At 36.3% G+C, this 20,307-nt stretch overlaps 1 protein-coding gene across 8 annotated transcripts in view; it reads right to left on the reverse strand.

Moving 5' to 3' along the window:
- QTGAL (queuosine-tRNA galactosyltransferase) overlaps positions 1-20,307 on the reverse strand; it is a 187,349-nt gene that overhangs the window by 155,523 nt on the left and 11,519 nt on the right. For all 8 annotated transcript variants that reach the window (XR_012625920.1, XR_012625919.1, XR_012625917.1 and 5 more), the window contains exon 5: positions 12,059-12,124. Coding sequence is in view for 2 of the 8 variants with exons in the window: in XM_074846846.1 (XP_074702947.1) it covers positions 12,059-12,124 (66 nt within the window). In the remaining 6 variants the exon portion in view is untranslated. The remainder of the gene's footprint in view (positions 1-12,058; positions 12,125-20,307) is intronic.

Consider the following 20,307-nt stretch of genomic DNA (forward strand, 5'->3'; position numbering starts at 1 on the left):
TTACCTCTCTTGTCTTCCCTCTGTATTGATTTCTTTGGTTTTCATTCATGTAATATTTTAAATATCACTTGGTTGAAAAAACTTATGTAAAAGTTCTCACTTTTTTCCTGGGTATGCAGAGCCCCCTTTATAAATACTTATATTTATATACATTTGTCTAAAAGGTCAGAAGGGTTTAGGTATTGGTGCAGTACCTCTAACACTAGCTGTTAGAAGTACAGATCAGCAGCATCCCTAGTACGTTTTATTGGAAGTGTCGAGTAGAAATCTACCATGAAAAAAGCAATTGATTGAGACAGTCTAGGACTTCTTTTCAAGTAGACTAATGAAATAGTCTTGTAGCATAATTTTTAATTGCACAGCTGTGACTCAGCATTATCTCATCAGATCACCCACTTCTCACCGGAAACATGATTAACATAATCTTTCACAAGTCTTTATTTGTATTTACTCAGAATAGCATGATTGTAAAACTAAGGTTTAACCATTAAAGTATCTAAATATTGGGTAAGATTTTCGGCCAATGGTAATAAGCATTGTTTCACTCATTTTAAGTAAATGTGAACAAGTGATTACACTTCTCTTATTCATTTGTTTCTTTACCCAGTTAAGGAAAAGATAAAGAATATTTGGAATTGTATGTTAAAATCTGTTTTAATTGCAGAATACTGGAGCAGGGAAGCAAGATCATCTTGAAGAAATTTATTAGCTCTGTTTCAAGTTCTGCTTCTTACTATTCTTACTTAGAACAAGTAATTAAAGCTCTATATGGCTAAATCCGTATTTTGTAAAAATATCTTGGGATATCTATAGAGATAAATATATATTATTGGATGGTCTTCCTTCAAATTGTGATGGTGCTATCAAAGAACCTGTCCATAAAACACTAACCATTAAGAAAATAAAGTTGTGTCAATAAGGAAATAAAGTTGTGTCAATAATAACAATTCTTGTTTAGGCCTGATTTAACTGTCATTTAACCAAATTTCCCTTATGCTATCACATATTTAATTAAAAGTAACATTAGCTATAAGAATTCACAAAGTCTCTCTAATACTCAAGAAAATTCGTATTTGGATAATGTGACAAAATTACAGGATGATTATAGGTCCAAAAAACTATGTTACCTGAAAGATGAAGAGAGATATACAAAATATAGCTGTCTACTGAGTACACTTTACATTGTGTTCCCGGACAAGTACCTGGTGATTACAGTAACCAAAACATCTGCTTTAATCAATAAGAAACTTACAACAGCCAAACAGACCAGACATTTATACCAACAATTAGCATTTCGATTTGGACCTTACTAAAAACAAGCCTTGAAATTTAATGTGGTTAAAAACACTGTAATTTTATTTAAATTATATTGTGTTTGTCTACAGGCCCATGATCTTTTATTTTTTAATGCAGCAGAATGATGAAATGATTGAAGATACTAGTGGCTTTATGAAGGATTTTGTGATCATCATTTAATGCAATCAAAAAAGGAAAAATAAATTGAGGGAATATTTATGTGGTTAAAACCTTTCCAAAATTATATAGTGGCTGAAGAAGGTAGTAAAATGTATTTCCTCTCCCCTCCATTTCCAGCAGAGGAAACAGTGGTCTTCAAAACACGACACCTGTGAGGTAATTTGCATTAGGTGTAAAGATACAAAACACACCCTAGTGTATTTAAAGCATGTTTTAAAAATTATAAAATATGTTGATAGCACTGACTCCCTAGTGAATCCGTTAGGTCAGGCGAATATCCATTTCCACAGATGTTCTTATCTTGTGGCAATCCGTTTTTAAGAACACCTGTGAAATGTTCTACTTGGCACTGGTTCAAGTCCAAAGTCCACAATAGGATGTACGTGATTCTTTTCAGCACATTAAAAAAAGAGTAATTAAAAACTAAGGAAGTCTGAATTTTCTTTATTGAATTTATCTGAAAAACAAGTAGCCAAGGTGGTGTAATCAGAATGAGCAGAGCCGAGCATCACACCACATGTACATTTAAAAAGGAAAGGATGTTGTCATGCATATGAAATCACTAAGTATGAACATGACATTTTTGGAAAAACTAAGTAAATATCACTGAAGAGATACTACGGCAAGTCTGTAGATGCTACAGCAGACTAAATGAGTCCTTTCTGAAGGCAAATGAGTAAGCCCCAGTATTTTGATAACTAGCTTAGGAAAAAGTACCAGGCCTCAGAAGCCCTCATTCAAAATCTGCCACCTTGGGATAAACAAGATCTAAGGACTCAACCTTTATAATACGCTAGAGCACACGCAATCTGAATTTGATGCAAATTAAGTAAACTCTTTGGATCCTGTCAAGAAAATTATACAGCCAGTTCTTTGCATAAAGCTTAAGAATAGTCAAAGAGAGCAATATGTTTGCACGGTTTCTATTTTAAAACCAGTTTCTCTTATGTCTGTAGCTCCACAAAGTATGATTGATTAATAATAGTTATCACCACAGCAAAATAGCTAAACACAAGGAGGAGGGGATCTTGATTGTTAAATGTTTCATGCTTCAGACATAGTTTGAAAAATGAAATATGCTGAAAGTCTACATTACAATCAGAAATTCATGAATATCAAACTCTAGTAATAACAATCGTTTGATGGGGTTATTGGCATGTGGAGGCCATATTAAACACAAATTTAATTACAAAGTGGTGTAAGTTGGGATGTTTCTCATTTGGGATATTTGATTAAATATAGAACAGACTTAAACTGACATTGTGACTTTGAAAATGCACTGCGGTTTTTCAGAAATACCAAATTAAAAAGAATCTTTAAGGAAGCTGCCTAATAAAAAGCAAAGACACAGCTGAATTCCAGCAGATCTGGGTGATAGAGATGGAAAGGCCCAATTAATGAAAACCACCATAAGAATAATAATCTCATTGTCAGACAAAGAATTTTCATATTCTTCAGTGCAGAAAAAGAAAAGGAATCCTATTTTCTCCTCTTAAACATGCTCCACTGCCACCACCCTAGAACAAAACATTCATACAACTGCTGCTTTAGTTTCTACCCTCCCTACCAAAATAAGATTATTGAAATATTATAAATAACTTTTAAAAACCTTTAATGACAATTTCCTGAAGTCATATATATTTGTAAGTATGTATATTGGATAGACTTAATTTAGAGTTACATTTTCCATAGGCTGGAGAAAAAGTTTGTTTATGGTGTGCAGTATATGGGAACTGAGTATAAAGTATTAAAGTTCTAATAATCAGAATACTTAGAGTGTTCACGAAAATACTTCTGTGGACTTTTTTTTTCTCCTACACCAAAAATAAACTGATTTTCGACAATCGACAATTGTAGGTAATCACTTTAGGAATATAATCTCATCTTCCCCTCTGTCCATACCAAAGATGGACTAGACCCTCCTCAGATCTACTTAGCCCATTTAGTGGAGCAAATTCTTATTAACAGGGTTAAGCAAACAAATTTGATCTATTTGTCTATCCTTCATGACATGCCACTATCCAATTAATTTCTTTGTCATAGCTATTCTATGAATTAATGCTTATATTAAAGTTAAACTCTACAGGCATTGCTTGCTAGGACATGCCCGGGCAACACACACTGATTTGTCTCATACGTGCTGAGTAAGGGAGACAGAAGGAGAGCTGATGCAAATTAACTAAGGTGAAACAAAGATTACTTAAGTTCTACCCCATGAAGATTTTAATCAAGGTCACATCCAAAATAAAAGCATTTCTTGCTAAGCTATATGCAACGACTGGAAGACAAAAACAATAAAAGGGAGATTGGTAGAACCTGGACTTCAGTAAAAAGCACAGAATGAGAGATCACCAACTTGTTGCACAGGAAAGACAGAATTTAAACGGAGGGACTTATCTATCACACGGAACAGAGAGGTAATATTTCAACATTATGTAGTTATGTTTGACAGTTTAGCAAAGCTTCACATATGCTTACTATCTTTTCACACCTGATAATTTACATACAAGATACTACTTACCTATTTTTGCAGTCCAGACTAAAACACTGTCTAATTTAAGTAAATGTAATAAAATCCCTCATGAATAAAGGCTTAAACTACAGAACAATGTTGCTGACCACTTCCTTAAAAAAGTAGATGAGGAATGGCAAAGCTACTCTGGAGGCAAATTTGCATCTTCTCACTCCTAAATTAAGTCCTTACCCATTGCATCACACTGCTTCAATTAAACAAGACCTGATCTAAAGCTCCTGAGAGCAAGTCTTTTTATAGGCAGATAACCTCGGTCTGCCCATGTTCCAGGCTGACCAGAAGCTGTAGAACTGCTGTGAGAGCAGATACAAGTCCTGCTGATACTGTTGTAAGGCAGGAAATACTAGCTAGGGTTCAGTGCTCCTCTAATTGCAGCTTTAGAGTTTTCAGCTGGAGCAAGCTTCTGTCTGCTAAACCCGCCCACAAAGATATACTCCTAACATAGCACATATTTTTTCACTGTGTAACATCACACTGTGATCCAAATATGCTGAATAGTTCATGAACACATTTAGACTTCAGGTCACTTCTTAATGAGTTTACCAAAGACTTGCAACTCCACTAGAACAGCAAAACATCTAATAAACTGTTCCTTTGCATGGTTTCCAGTTAAAAAAACCTACTAGGTGCAATTATATGAAAATCCATACAAGTTTTAGAGCTTCTGAATTCCAATTATGTAACAACTATGTAACAAAAGACTATTTTAAGAGCAAGACATAGATATAGGAGACACGCATTATCTCAATTTTGCCAGCTTTAGCCATAGAAACAAGGCTACCTTGTTCATCAGATGGAATAAATCCACGTCTAAGTGCAATGTAATTACCAGACTGCACAATAACAATTTTGACTCCCAAGAGAAAGTACACAAGAGGAAGCACAGCATGTAGTCTGAAAGGCAACCCGTTATTTTTCAGGATTACTCTAACGTTAGACTAATAAGAAGATACAGCAAACAAAAGACTTTGAGATCTTTCAGAGGTGACCAAACTCCACTGGTATGTGGAATGTAAAAATCACTACCCACTGAGGACTGCCAATATTCCCAACCCGCTACTGTTGACTGCCAATATATAAGGTGGCCTCCTTCTTTATTTTTCTTCCCATTTTCATTTTTTATCCCATGTCCCCTTTCAGCATGAAGCAGCCTGACCTGGCACAAGACAGATAAAACAATCTTCTGCCTTTATTCCAGATTTGTGATAATAAGCAGGAACAAAAAAACCCCACATTAATGTGATATATTATGGCACAGCTGCTCAGTAAAGGGCTGCACTGAAAAGTTTCTATTGTACAAGCCAGTGTTCTAGGGAGTGATGCTGCACTGGAATTCTAACACAAGGGTTTCTACATGTGCAGTTGCACACCTGAGATGAGATGGGAACAGTTGTCTACATGTTTTTTCCACTAGTTGAGTACACAATATCTTAACTACCCAGCAAAACAAATCACTCAGAGCACACTATTTACATACAGTGCTCTTTTTGTATACAAAACAATCAGTGCACACTCTGACTTAAGAGAACTGCTCTGATATGCAAGACAGTATATGGAAACTAGAATTCCCTCCCTCCCTCCATGGACAAGAGCTAGATCTAAAATATGGAACTCACTGACAGAGGATATAAGTATGTCTATTAATCTTTTTGCACTCAGAACAAAACAAAGCTCAATATTTGTTAAGCCATTTCCACAGAACTGCTCTCATGGATTAACTCCTATAAAAACACTGTCTCTTGCCAATGTAAAAATAGTTGAAACGTTGTCAATCTTTAGGTATTTTGAAAAAGAATCAGATGTCATTATCATGACAGCCATATAAACACTCAGAATGCTGATCTTAAAAGTTCTGTTCCACATTAATATCTACTTCATGTACCACTAAAACTTCATTTTAATTATATCTGTAAGAGAGGATCTACTAATTTTATTGTATACTCTTCTCTTGTTACTAAGAAAATCTTTATTTGCAATTTCAGATATTGATTTAAATGAATAAGGTAGAAGCTAAAAGGACTGACATAATCAAGAATTAATGGAATCTGATCATTTTGGTCACAAAAAAGAGAAAGTGAAATGTTTCAAACTAGTGTTCAATAAGCAATAGGTAAAGCAAATGAGGGATGGAGGAAAAAAAAACCAGTCTTTCTAACGTAATAGAAATGCGTAACAGGTCTAGGCAAGTAGAATGGCACAGGGTACAGTGACAGTACAAAAAAAACTTATGTTAGACTGTAACTTTCAAAATAAATAAATATATGGGTCCAGTCCAAAAGAAAACAAACAAACTTAATTTCTAAATTTAGTTAATTTGAGAGCTTCAGTGGGGGTGGGGAAGAGACAGGCAATGCCTTTGGCCTAGAGTTGTGCCTTAAAGGCTCAAGCTCAGCTATCTCATTCATTTGTTCATGTCTCCAATTCATTTGCTGATTGCGCAATATTTGTTTACAGCTTTCCCAGAGGCAGATGAACAGGTCTGTGAACTAGTAGTGTCATGCATTGTTCAAGTTCACTCAATCCAATCAACTCTCTTGGAGTCACAGTAACCATCAAAGACATGCAGAACTTAGTTGGCTAACACATCCAGATAATGAAATAGGTTAAAATGGCCTTAGGTGTTGCAGCTCTTCATCTAAATCCAAGCTACAGAATATGCCAAAAATCTGCTTTAGAGATGCAAAACAGTGAGAATTTCTCATTGAAGAAATGCAAATGGATACTCAATGTTCTCTCACATGCCTAAGTATCCTACATCTTTGAGAAAGAGGCTAGTAATTTTACAACAAAAAGCAAGGTGTTCATTCTGACACTGCTACAGACTCAATTCTGATTCAGCCAGTGAAAATAAAAGAAAATAATATTCTTTATTTCCGTGGTCCACATTTTGATTCCAGCTGTTTGGAAGACATGGGAGGCATTGAGGAAAAGCTTAGCTAATTTATAAGCAATTCTGCAGAAAAGAGGTATAAAAATTTGAAGGCACATGCTGTTCATGTGCAGAGTCATATTGTGGGGGCACACATATACTCAAACAGTGGGGAGAGGAAGAATAAAGTAACACCATGCCCAGCAGACAATATGTGATCCAAAAATATTCAATATGGCTCTAAGACAGATGAGAAAGTCAGTGGATTTTGAGTGTGAATACTACATCTCATTTTAGCACCCTTCTTCTCTCCTTTCAGTATCTGGAATCCTTAAGAAAAATTGGAAGAGTATTCCAGGTGCGGCACTATTCTTGAGAGCCTTCATAAGGCACAGTGGTCTGGCAGAGTGTGGCCAGGTACTTAGCATCTCAGGAACGAAGCACATTCCAGAGCTCTTTAATGCTACTCGAGCTCTCCAAGAGTACTCAAACCACATCCAGCGATTTCACCTCGGCATGCCCACAGCAGCTCCTGATGCAAGTACCTGGCATCAAGATGACCTGGGAGCAGATACTGCTAACAATCTCTGCTCTCCTTAAAACAAAACACCTTGGGAGTTCTTAAATGGGATTAACTCTGCTCAAATGAAATAACAGAAAAAATGTGAGACATAGGCGTGAAAGACTGCACTGTGTGTGTGTGTGGTTTGGGAAACAATTTTCTGGGCCACTCCAAACTCAGAAGCTTTGTTCAATAGGAAACTAGTATGTACATGAAGTTGGATCTCCTCCAGAAAAACACAAGTAAAATAAGATACGAAGGTCTGATTTTTTCAGAATTAAGGGAAATGTGATCTTGAATCTTCCCACTCATTAGCTGCCAACAAAGCATACATGATTTGAGGTTGGTAAGCAAGCAACACCTGGCTTACCCTGGATAAATGGGATAGATGTTGCTTTTAGGGATAAAACAAAAACTAGAGTGAGAAATTTTAGTAACAGTTTTTCATTCTCTAGTAACAAAGTCATTCCTTATCAGATTAGAGCATGAGCAATTTGAAGCCATGCTTGTAGGCAGCATAAGTGCACATGTGCACTGGACAATCAGTGCCAGAAGATTACAGCTATTACATTATCAATAGACAGTACAATGTCCCTAAGCTTTGAAACTGCTAAAAGTAGGTGTTCATATTGAGCTAGCAGAGCTTAAGAATTTGTAGTATAAATACATAAAGTCTCAAAAACTTGTGTCTTCTGAGAGTGTCCTATTTATAGAATCCTTGTCAACAGGACTTGGAGATAATGTAAAATATTCACCAGAGGACAAGATGACAGCCGTCCTAGAGAGTTGCATTTAATAAAATTACAATGTATTGGTAATTTGTCTTCTGAGATCCCAAATCCTCTACTCTAAATATTACTGATGACAAAACAATTCCATCCTACAAGATTTTTTTAAAAAGAAGTCTTCCAGATAAGAACAGCCTAAGAGAGTAGAAATTAATTTGCTCTTGCTCTTTAAAGTATGATTAACGATACAGGAAATGAGACTGATAAAGCTACAGGCTGGTGCAGTGTTACCCCAGCCGTGTTCCAGCACCTGAACCTGGGGACAAGCCTCCTGCTTTTTCAGAAATAGAGACACCAGTTTCTTTGAAGGACAACTGGTTGGGGAGTCATTCCAAAAGCAGTGGATATCTTTGGTTCTGCTATTTAGTAACCAGGCTTCAAGTCAAGGTAAGGCAATCTGCATTTAAGAATAACATGAAAGAGGAAGAACCTCATGGATTAGTTAGGATCTGGGAGAAGATTCCTCCTGGTGGAGAAAGTTGGAGACTTTTCTTACCTGTAAATCTATAGTAGTTACAACAGTAGACTGAAGCCTTCAATATTAGAGCCCACTGGGAATACTGGCCTTCAAACCTGGCTCTCAGTAACAACCAGCAGGGCTAGGATTAGGAACAAAATTTCTGAAATTACACTGAGACTTAAAGTCAAAAATCCAGGTCAGAAGAAGTTGCAAAACAGTGGAAAGTCCAAGTCTGCAAATTAGAATTTCAGGAACAAACCAAAAAAGCTCACTGCTTCACAGGCATTTCTTCAGCTTCTGCTTTTTTTTTTAACTCCACCTACTCTGGTTTATTTACTGACTGAAGCTAGGGTCAGAACTTCAAACACAGAACAGAACTATCTTCAACCACCTTCCAAGGACAGAAAATTCAATGGCATGATTATTCTGAGGACAGCAGAGATCATTCTTTTAAGAACAGCAGTCCACCTGACAATGGTCAGTAGATTTGTGGCCAGAAGGTCAACTTTTCTTTTCTTAAAGTAACTCAATTTATATCAGAACTACCAGGGGGCTCTGGACCGAACTGATCTATTTGCTCACCAGGAACAGCTGGATATGTTCTTATTTCTCCTTTCAGGCCTCTGAATTAGGGTTCTGTAAAATACAACATTAACCCAGAAGGTATGCTTCACATAGGCGTTACAAACATTTTCTATACCTGTAAAATGGAAAACCATGGTTCCATTCAATTCAAACACAGTTTCATTTTTGCCTTCATAGGGTTCAAGAACAGAGGAAAATCCTTACACCTAAAAGGCAACAACACAAGGCAAGAAATAATAGAAAATAAAAACCAATAGAAGAAAAAAAAGAAAACCATGGTCATTGCCCAGAAAGCTGTGAGGAAACCCTCCAATTCAGTAGAAAGTTGAGAGGACGTGATGGCATGAGACAGGCTCTAGCCAGATGTACTAGCTCTGTGCCATATGTGGAGCACACACACATCTACCATTTTTCTTAAGGTTTAAAATCTCAGGCCTTTCTCTCCATTCACTTCTGAGAATTTTTGCTTTCCTAAATTGAAGATTTTAGGTACTGATATGTCAGATAACTGAAAGGTGGAAACCCTTATTTCCCATGCTAAATCAGACTGACTTTGGCTAGTTTTATTTAGTAAAGCACAAAGCTCAAGTGAAGCTTTGCAAATAGGCCAGTAGCACTGCATTGGGTCTGGCTGAGATGGAGTTCATTTTCCCCACAGCAGCCTTCACAGTGCTGTGCTGTGCACTGGTAACTAGAAAGGTGTTGGTAACACACCAGTGCTTTAGCTACTGCTGAGCAGGGCTTGTACAGCACCAAGGCTGCCTCTGAGGTGTCTACCTCACCTGGTAGGCTGGGGGTGGGCAAGATCCTGGGAGGGGACACAGCCAGGACAGTTGACCCAAACTGACCAAAGGAATATTCCATACCATATGATGTCTGTTCAGCAATAAAACTAAGAGAAAGGAGGAGGAGGGGGGGCATTCCTTATTACGACATTCGTCTTCTGGAGCAACTGCTACGTTTACTGAAGCCCTACTTCCTGGGAGGTGGCTGGACATCACCTGCTGATGGGAAGTAGAGAATAAATATGTTGTTTTCCTTTGCTTCTGCACGCAGCCCCTTTGCTTTTCCTTTTAATAAACTGCCTTTTTATCCTGACCCACGAATTTCTTCCACCTTATTTTCTCCCCCCCACACCCCATCCTGCTGAGGAGGGGAGTGACAGAGTGGCTTGGTAGCACCTGAGGTAGAGCCAAGGTCAACTCACCACAAACACCACACTAAAACAGGACCACAAGTTTAGATTAGAGCACAGGAAGAACAGGTTTGTGTTGCTTAGAATATATCATGAAGACATACCTACTCTTCAGTACACACAGGCAATCATTATTACTTATTTGATTGTCATTTAATAGTTCATATTGAATGTTAATAGGCACTAAAGTATAACAGAATATAAACTGAACACAATTGAAGTGTTTTCTAAATAGATTACAAACTGTTTAGTTGAAATTGGTCTAATTAAAAAAAAAGTCTTAATATACAGATATAGAAGTCATATAACCAAGCTCTTATTACTAGTTTCCATAAAACAAGCTTACTGGATCAACTTGTCTCTCCAGTTTTTTGGCATTTACTACAGAATTACATTAACTGATTGATATCAGAACAAAACCAACTTTCAATGTATCTGTTTGTTATGTTCATAATGTGAGTTAGGTCAACTGTTACTCAGGTACTACTAAAATTATAATTCGATAAATTACTTTGTAAGGATTACCAGATTTCATGAGAGCTAATACAGGTGGTGCGATGAGCAGGTACACATCCCACCGCCAAGCAGCAGTTGTTTGGCAGACATTCCTCAGCTGAAAGAACCACAATAATTTCTACTTTGAAGCAAATGTGTTTCAGAAGAAAAGTTCAAAAGGTGTTTAATTTCCAGAGAGTGATAATCCTAAAACTGTCTGTTTTGTTCTGAGACATGGAGGAAATACCTTATTGACAGATCAAGTCAGTTGACCTTTCCTTTCCAAAAACCTCTTGCACATTGAAATAAATCTCACAAGAGAAAATGTCAGAGGTGTGAAAATAATAAACCTGGTTTTGTGGAACACTGCTGATAGGAATACAAACTCAGTTTTCAAGTTTATAAAGGAGTACTTATGTCAAAAACATTGACAATGTAATTACCCTAACAAATTACTTATATTTATTATCTTCAGGTAAGTAGAACATATACAAAGGATATTGGCCCCCCCCTAATCACAGAAATGTATTTAAAATCAAAATCATATAGTTATTTTATGATCTATCTCACAGAATGTTTTTGAGAGTTCATTTCACAAGAATAAAGAATGGCATTCTAATAATGTTTTCTTTTGCAGGCAGGCATAAGAAGAAACACCAATTTAACTGTTCATTAATGTTTACTAATGATAACAACCCATACACACCCCTTACAGTTTACAGCTTCTTAAATATTACAAACGTAAACCATAGCTGTAACCAATCCTCTGCAGCTTTTCACATTACTTAGTAAGGCTACATAAAAAGGGCATTCTCCATTAGATTACATACATTAGCAAAACCTGTGTACTTATTTGAAAAAGAGTATCACTGTCATAAGGAGATTTGGTTTATTGAACAGAGAAAATAAATGGAAGAAAAGAAGTTCAATCAAAGCTACTATTCAGTGCCAGGATTAAAAATAAAGGAAAAGAATACACTGGTTATTGCTTTGCCTCCACCAGACTTACTGTGAAATTTTCATATCCTTTTAAAGATGTATCCGGCACTCTGTAAAAGAAAAACACACAAATACACACAAGAAAAAAGTACTCACACTGTTTGGGCGTTGAATGGCAGCTTCGTGCTGCAGTCTAACCCGCTGTGGCATCATCACATCATCCTGGAATAAATAGCACACTGTTACTGAACATAAAAAGGGTCACAGTACAGTACTCAGACACACATCAGAATATGCTGCTAAATTAACATCATTTTACTGGCTTGCAGTCAGAAATACAAATGGAACAAATATTAAGAGACACGACACTTTTAGTGGATTAAACTCGATCCTGTTCAAATTGGAAGTGATCAAAACTACTATCTGACAATTGTGTTGTGATCTCAACATATATCTTACGGGCAAATACACATTTTACACTTCTAAAGAAATTCACCAACTCTAACAACTCTAACAGCAGTAGTGGCAGTACATGTGGACAAGGAACTAACCTTGATTAAAAGCACAAGATTTGAGACATTCTAGCAATATCTTTTTTGTAGTCTGGCTGTACCTTGTTTCATTGATAAAGAAAGACCTTCAGTCTCTACATCTACCAATATGTCATATTTCATGAGCACAAAACCTAGTATTTGTGAAATTATAAAATTCTAAGGAAAAAAAAAAAAGGAAAAAAAGAAAAAACCCACGCTCATAAAAATGCATCAGCACTGACACTGGCTTTAAAACACACTATCTAGATTTAAATTGGATGTTAATACTTCTTTCACCTGTAGCATAAAGGTCTCTTTTGTTTACATACAAAAAGGCAGGTTGCCTTGTAAAGAGTTAGTAAGCTTGCTATCCTTCCTTGAACAGACAGGAGATATTCCTTTCAAAATTATATTATTTCCTGTTCAAAATTATATCCTTTCTAGACTACAGTTTTAAAGTCTATTAAAATCGCCAACTGTAGCACCAATTTACTCCCCTAAATTTAGTCTCCTGAGGTTCCTACCTATATTCTTTTCCATTTTGGTACCACATTTCTTCCCTTTTAAAGAATCAGTTCAATCTTTCTTAGATGTTGGTTAAAGCCAACACAGCCTATTTCTTCTCAGAGTATTTCCAAACAACACTACCTTATCAGGCAAACATAATTCAGAGGAGCCCTGAATTCCTGTTCTACATCCATTCTTCTAACAGTTCCTCGCATTATAATAATTCTAAGGAGATTCCTACTAAAGCCAAAAAAACCCAAATACTGAATTTCCAAAAACTTTTACACTAAAAATTTCAGTCAAATCAATGGCAACAAAACATACATTAGTGCTTAAATATCCAGAGCTTAGAGGGTTAAATGACCTTGATGTAAAGGTGACACTATAGTTTTATCAAAAACAACACAAGGATGAAAAAAGTTTTAGAATTATATCCAACTATTTAGTACAATTTAAGGTTAAAGATAAAACAAATGAATAATAAAACTGACCCTTATCACACACGAGTTTATAAAAGATGGAAGGAATACATTGTCAAAAGCATTTTTCTGTATTTTTTTTTTAGAATACATTTAGTAATACGCATAAGAGATACTACTGACTTTCAAAACCAATAGAGTGAAAAAAACCCTTCTGATTTCTCAACCTCTGTACTTCAAAACTACAATGATATTATTTACCAGAATTCAAGTGCTGTATCAAGCAAATGTTCCAATAAAACTTTTACCCTATTTCCCATAAGAACCACCAGAATCCTATTTCTTTATGCCAAATACACAGCTGATTTCTGTAAAATAAAACCTGGTTTTCATATAAGCAATAGGAGATGTATTTTAACTGAGCTTTGCTCACTCCTTTACTAATTACTTGGGATTCTCAGATGTCTTCTTGTTAAATCCCCCCAAAAAGAGAACGCAAAAGAAATCCATCAAAAAGCAAGGAATTTCAAGGCTTAGAACAATGTTACTATTATCTCTTACAATATACAACATACACTCTTGTGCTAAGATTCCACTGTTTATGATCCTGCACAACAGATACAAATTTAACAGAACTCATACATTCACACAGATGAAAAATAATCTACTTGATTTAAAAAGGTTAAATCAGCGTGGCAAGTATTCAAACCAAAATCAAATATCCTATTCACCAAACAGGTCAATGTTATGTTTTTATAAGCAGACAACTTGACAGGAAAGGTCTAGTTCCCCCTAACAAAACACTATGTCATTTTGATGCTATTGGCAAAACTAACAAGTCTACAGATTTGGGTCTTAGGCTATCATCAAGGTCATCATATTCTGTTAAAATCCAGCTAAAGAGAGGGCACTTTAACCACAAAAACTTCAAAATGCCTTTTTTTTATTAATACATCTTTGTTCTCTACTGCTGGAAAACTCTATGAACTCTTATCCTGAATAACCTTTAAATTTTTTTTTTTTTTAATAATTTTGCCTTTTTTTTAAAAAAAAAATTATTAACAGTGTTACACATATGATGTACTGCTGTATAGTTTTGTGATCTTTCCAGATTTATGGAAGGAGAAAGAAAGAAGAAAAAAGAGAACATAGTAGTTTAAGACATAATCCCAAATAAAATAATAAAGCAATTAGGCGATAAGGAAGAACAGCACAAAATACAAATCTCATCCCAAACAAAGCTGAGTCACATCAGTCACTTAGCTTTCTAGACTCAGGTTAGGCAACTATAAAAGAAAGCTATCTGCAAAATGCAATTTCAACACATTACAGACTCTTTACTATTGATGACTGGGCAGGTAACCACAAAGTGGAGAACAGTATATATTTATCCAGAAATAATCTTAAGTAATGTGGTTGTATTCTAGATCAGTGTTTAAAAGCCAAATTAAATTCTAATGAGTAAAATCAAAAAGATTGTACCACAAAATAAGAGCACTTGAAAAATTTTTCAACTTCATAGGCCAGTGAGATGCCCAACCATGCACCATACTGGTAAGAGTTTATGGAGTTTAAGCAACATAGTATTAGACAACTAAGATGTTAAAATATTTTATCCAATCGCACATTATGTGATCACAAATTTTATATCAAAACTGTTGTATTTATAATATTGACTTCAACAACTGTGTTGCCAGACTTCAATTTCTACAGTCAACAGAGTTTGGTCATCTTTTTTGGTTTAAAACTGAGAACAAAACCTTCGTTATTAGACAAACACTTTCCAGATTATTTTTCACTCATGTCAGACAATAAAAAAAGTGCATTTTGAAAAGGGAAGTATATTTAGTTTGTTTCTGTCTCCTAGGTGAAAGTAGGGAAGATAACAAGGCTAGCAGTGAATTACATCGAATATATAAATTTTAAAAACGGAAGTTTAACAGAAGTTTCCACTAAAATTCAACTTTCCCTGTTAATGTGGAAGTCTCTAATGCTTGTCTCCTAGCAGATATAAGGCAGACAGGATGAAGAGAGATTTCCCCCACTGAAAGAATGGACAAAAGAACAGATGTAAAATAAATGCTAGATAAATACATGCCTTCACTAAGTATATACTTGCAATAGGATAGCTAACTAGAAAAGAATCTGTAAGTAAATCTATTTTCATGTGACCTCACTCACCAAACTTAGTAGAAAAATTAATAAAAATCTCAGGTAATAGCTGGGTTTATTGTCATCTAAATATGTACATACATACACTGCAAACAAGGCCAAACAGGTAAACAGCAAGAAATAAAGCAACATAAATAGAAACCTACTTTAGGCACTCAAAATCACCCAGAATTTATAGGAATTTTGTTGATTACAAACATCCTTCCTGTTCTCCAGTGTCCATTCTGAATAGGAAAACAATTTGCTCAAAGATGGGAGAATGAAAAGGGCTTCATTTCACATGAAAAGCCAGCAGGGATTTCTAAACAAGCTCAGATGTGTTTCTGCCAGTGGGGGGCCGTGATCTCCATCACCTTTCAGTCCGACAGGCGTTCTGCCTGCTTGTGTTCCTATCAAATACATCCCTTCTGCAGAAAGCTGGCTTGCTCCTGTCAAGTTCCACACCACTTACAGATGCTGCCAAATCAGAAAACCTAGTTATACAACTATCAGCTGGGTTATTTTCCTTCCAACCAGAGGCACCACTCTTTATAAAAACACACACAATTTATACTGAGCTAATTGTTTTGTTTTACTTTACTCATATGTTTAGTTGAAGAAAAGGAAAACTCAATCAATAGGCTGAGCTTAAGAATATTACTCAAAGCTGTTGTTGTTTCAGTATGTGTTTCTTAAATCAGTTTGGGTAAATTCAAATGACAAGCATTCACTGGCCTCTTCAACCAGGCCATCTGGACCACACTGAACTCCACAGTGATAACCTCATGATTTTCCCCTAAAAGTGGGGGGTTTTGCACTTCAGAAAGTAAAACAAAACATACAACTCAATGTACTATACACATCTACTACTTAAAACCAAGGACAAGTTCACAAAAAACAACACACTAATTACAGCTCAGTATAGAAGTGCTTTCTTAAGCTCACATTACAGACTCAGTATCACATGCTTTTCCAAATTCCTTTGTATTTGGCTGCTCAAAAAAAAAAAGAGCTGACACACTCCATCCTCACAATAATAGCACCTTCTTTCCACTGCAGCTATTACACATAAAATACAACCTGTAGCAACACCAGGAGGAACATTTGACTCACTGAGAAACAATATGGCACCTCCAAAGTCTTTCAATCCATCAAATGGTCATTCATTTATCTTGCACCTGCTCAGACTATAGTGAAAATCTTTCTTTGCTGTTGTTCAGTTCAGCTCCTTGAACCAGGGAAGTAAAAGGCCTGGGACCTCCAAAAACTGGCTTGCCAACAGCACTACCAAAAGCGAATACACTGATCTTCGGCAGTTTTCCAGAAGGCAGGTTTTCAAAGAACCCCCACACTATCAAACACACTAGAGTCATGTACTCCAATGGCCACACACCAGCCACCTGAGCAGAACATGCCCTAATGACCTGTCAGTACTTGAAAGACCATAGGAGAAAATACAACTTTTCTATTCCTACTTCTGAATTAAATTGAGAGAGAAGGGGACAACAAAGAAAATAGTTCAATGTTTAAGAAGCTGACTTTACTGAGCACCTTCCTTTTCTTGAGCATGGAACAAAAAGGTCTACATGGGAGGATATCTGTGGTGTTCTTATGAGCCTGAATGCCTCGTGTCTTCCATCAATGCAAAATTAATTACAATCTTTTTATGGAATCTTTTAATTCAGCATCACTATTAATTGATCACAAAATCTGCCAAAGCAGCTCCCACGTTGGTGCATTTGTTCAGCAAATGCAGACACGTGCCTTTCCATATCTAGCATTTCTGCAGTCACTGGAGATCACCTTGGATCCCTCTCACAGTTAGGTCACTGAAAAAAAAGTACGTGAGTGCAGGCAACGGAGGCGAGTAACTCACACACTGTTCAATGGCAAAGTCACTGAACTCGGACAAGAGTGAAATCCTGACTGTCAATTCCAAACACCCACTCCAACTAATAAACAGATGAAGGTATACGTAGGGAGGGCTCATGGCAATGAAATTCTGAAGGTTTGCTTCTTCATTTATGAAACAGAAAATTAACATTCACATTCCAGACAGAGGTATTTAATCTGCTTTTAATACACGCACTTCTTTACGGAACAATAAAAGCCTTCAAGCACCCGTAGTTTGATTTTTTTGGTGCTCATTAGTGATTCTGAAACATGCACAACTCTTCTGGACAGAAGGGGCTTCTGGTAATGGAGTTCATCACTACATCCACTTACCTGCCATTTGAGTAACAGCTTACTTCAGTTTTTAAATCACAGGATCAAATTTGCAAGGCATAGTATATTAAAGAAGCAACAGAAAGCAAATACATGAAGTCTGATCACTGCTTCATTTCCTGAGCTATACAGATGTTAACTTGAAAGAAAGGAAGAATATCTCAAAAGTTTATTAGTGCCTGTAGAGTAACACATAATGGCAACTAACAAGAAATTCATCTTTCCAAACTCAGCAAGCAGCTATGTTTATAACTGAAAGCTGGCTTGAAGGCTTGGAGTCCCTGAAATGTCTATCAAGTCTGGCTAGCTAAGGTCCAACCACCTTCTTCCAAGACCTTTATGAATACCCCCTCAATGAAGTGTTTTTGAACTTGAAACTCAAGAAGAGCATGCAATTTCACAGCAATTAAGAATTAACATTCCCAATTTAAATCATACAAGCAAATCTCACAAACAGAAAGGCACAGGTCAGCAGCTGCCAATTCAAACATGGGAATGCCGATTCCGGTGGTCCACCCTCACTTTTGGTGAATAAAACTTAACCGTTTCCCTATGTCATTTTCAACTATTAGCAAGTAGCGACACTGTGGCAACATGGTTTAGAGTCACATCTTTGTACTGATTAAGAATCTCAGAAATAGCGATACATTGCCAACAGAGCCTTTCAAAAGACTAAAACAAGTGTGTCAAGGACTCAGGTGAATATGACTGGGTTTGAAATACTGCAGGTCAAAAAAGGACACATTTTTATACTTCTTTAACAGTCAGGAGCCCTCCAACAACACACTGATTAAATGTGAAATAATAAGAAAGTACACAGATTATTAGCATGAAATGAAAGTACGTTCCTTTTTAAAGAAACACAGGTTATACAAGTACATGTTTAAGTGAATGTCAATGAAAACAGCAGTTCAAAGCAGAAAGCAGAATTTTTAGCGTAAGGGTTCTGCTGTGCTACAACTAGATAAATGATGATAACAAAGATGGCAACCACCTCAGAGAACTGGCAAACTAAGGCTACAAAAAAATGCAACTAACTGGTAGATAAAGTCAAAACTGCAGACAATCTGACGAAGAGTAAAGCTAGCAGTGAAATGTATTTGCACGATTAGTACGCTCTACTGTCATTATGACCAAGATTTTCTGAGAATATAAATGTTAAATATGAACAATTTGTTAAGTATCTTCATTTTTTCTACTTGTTTTCCTGGTGGGAAAAATGCCTCAGTAGCTTAGAGGTGAAATCTGTAACAACAATCACAGCAAAAAACCCCTCCATAATAGCTATTAGTCAAACAGCTGCCACTTCATACTAGAACAGGCTGATCAAATTCTGACAGTTCTGAGCTCTGTAACCTTTTTTTCCACATTTCTTCCCAATTTGTTGTCCTCACAAATCTGCGTTGAGAGACATAACACAAGCAGCTTGACTCCAGCTGGAATGGCAAGCAGGACAGTCTCTCTGGAGTCAGTACTTCCACAGATGCTCCCAACTATGCTCATACATTCTCTTCACTCAAAGAAGTAAAATGAATGTACAAGGAGCCACAATGTATTTCTCCACCTATATGGAATGTATACAAACTACTGACCCAGCCCCCTTTCACTCCACATCCACCTATAGCAAACCTGAAATTATGGCTGCACTTCTGAAGGTCAGTTCCCTGGCATTACTGCAGCACATTCCAAAAGGCTGATATCAACATTCCTTCCTAGAGAGCTTGATACTGGATTGGTGACTGAAATGAAGAAGGTAGGTGGCGTGTAGAAGCGGAGTTGTTAAACAGCTGGCAACATCTGCGCTTCAGCTATTATCACACAACATTTACTAACTACAGCCAAAATATTGAGCAATTTTTAGACTTGCAGCAGTCTCCACATTCATTTTATTTCCCCCATCTGTTTTCAGCAAAAAATGGTAGTCACAAAGACAGACAGTAGAAAATACATTTAAGTAATGTCAATCATTTAATATTTCTTTTGTATCAAGATTAGGCTTCTGAAAGTCCAGAATGCCTTCTATTTTGAAGCATCTAGCTCAACAGCAGGAATAGAAACATGTATAACAGAAAATCTTGGTAGCTTCTTCAAAGCTTATCCACACTGTAAGTCATAAAATTCTCAAATCACTTCGAGTAGGTCTTAATTATATTACATATAAACTTATGCTAATGATAATATTGCAGAAATTCCAACTCATCAGCTGTTACATTCCTTAATAGGAATTCCTTAATTTGCTTCCCTGATGTTTTCTTATCCTGCACAGCTAGTCAGCAAATAGAAACAACACAGCAGCATAGAGATGCACACTGTATAAACACCATAAGGTAAATAACAAATTAAGCATTCTGAAGAGATCTCTATAAAAATATTAATTAAAGAATTTAAGTTTGTAGTTTACTGCTAGTGATTTACAAACAACTAGATCTGTCTGGATTGAAAAGAAAGACTAATCCAAAATTCACCTCAGTAAATTATTCCACACAGATTTGAGACAGAAGATATGAATCTCCATGGGACAAAAGAATAGTAGGTTAATTTCTCACTCATGCATCCAAGCACTCAGCTA

This window comes from Strix aluco, chromosome 21 (assembly GCF_031877795.1).
Source record: "Strix aluco isolate bStrAlu1 chromosome 21, bStrAlu1.hap1, whole genome shotgun sequence".
Taxonomy (NCBI): Eukaryota; Metazoa; Chordata; class Aves; order Strigiformes; family Strigidae; genus Strix; species Strix aluco.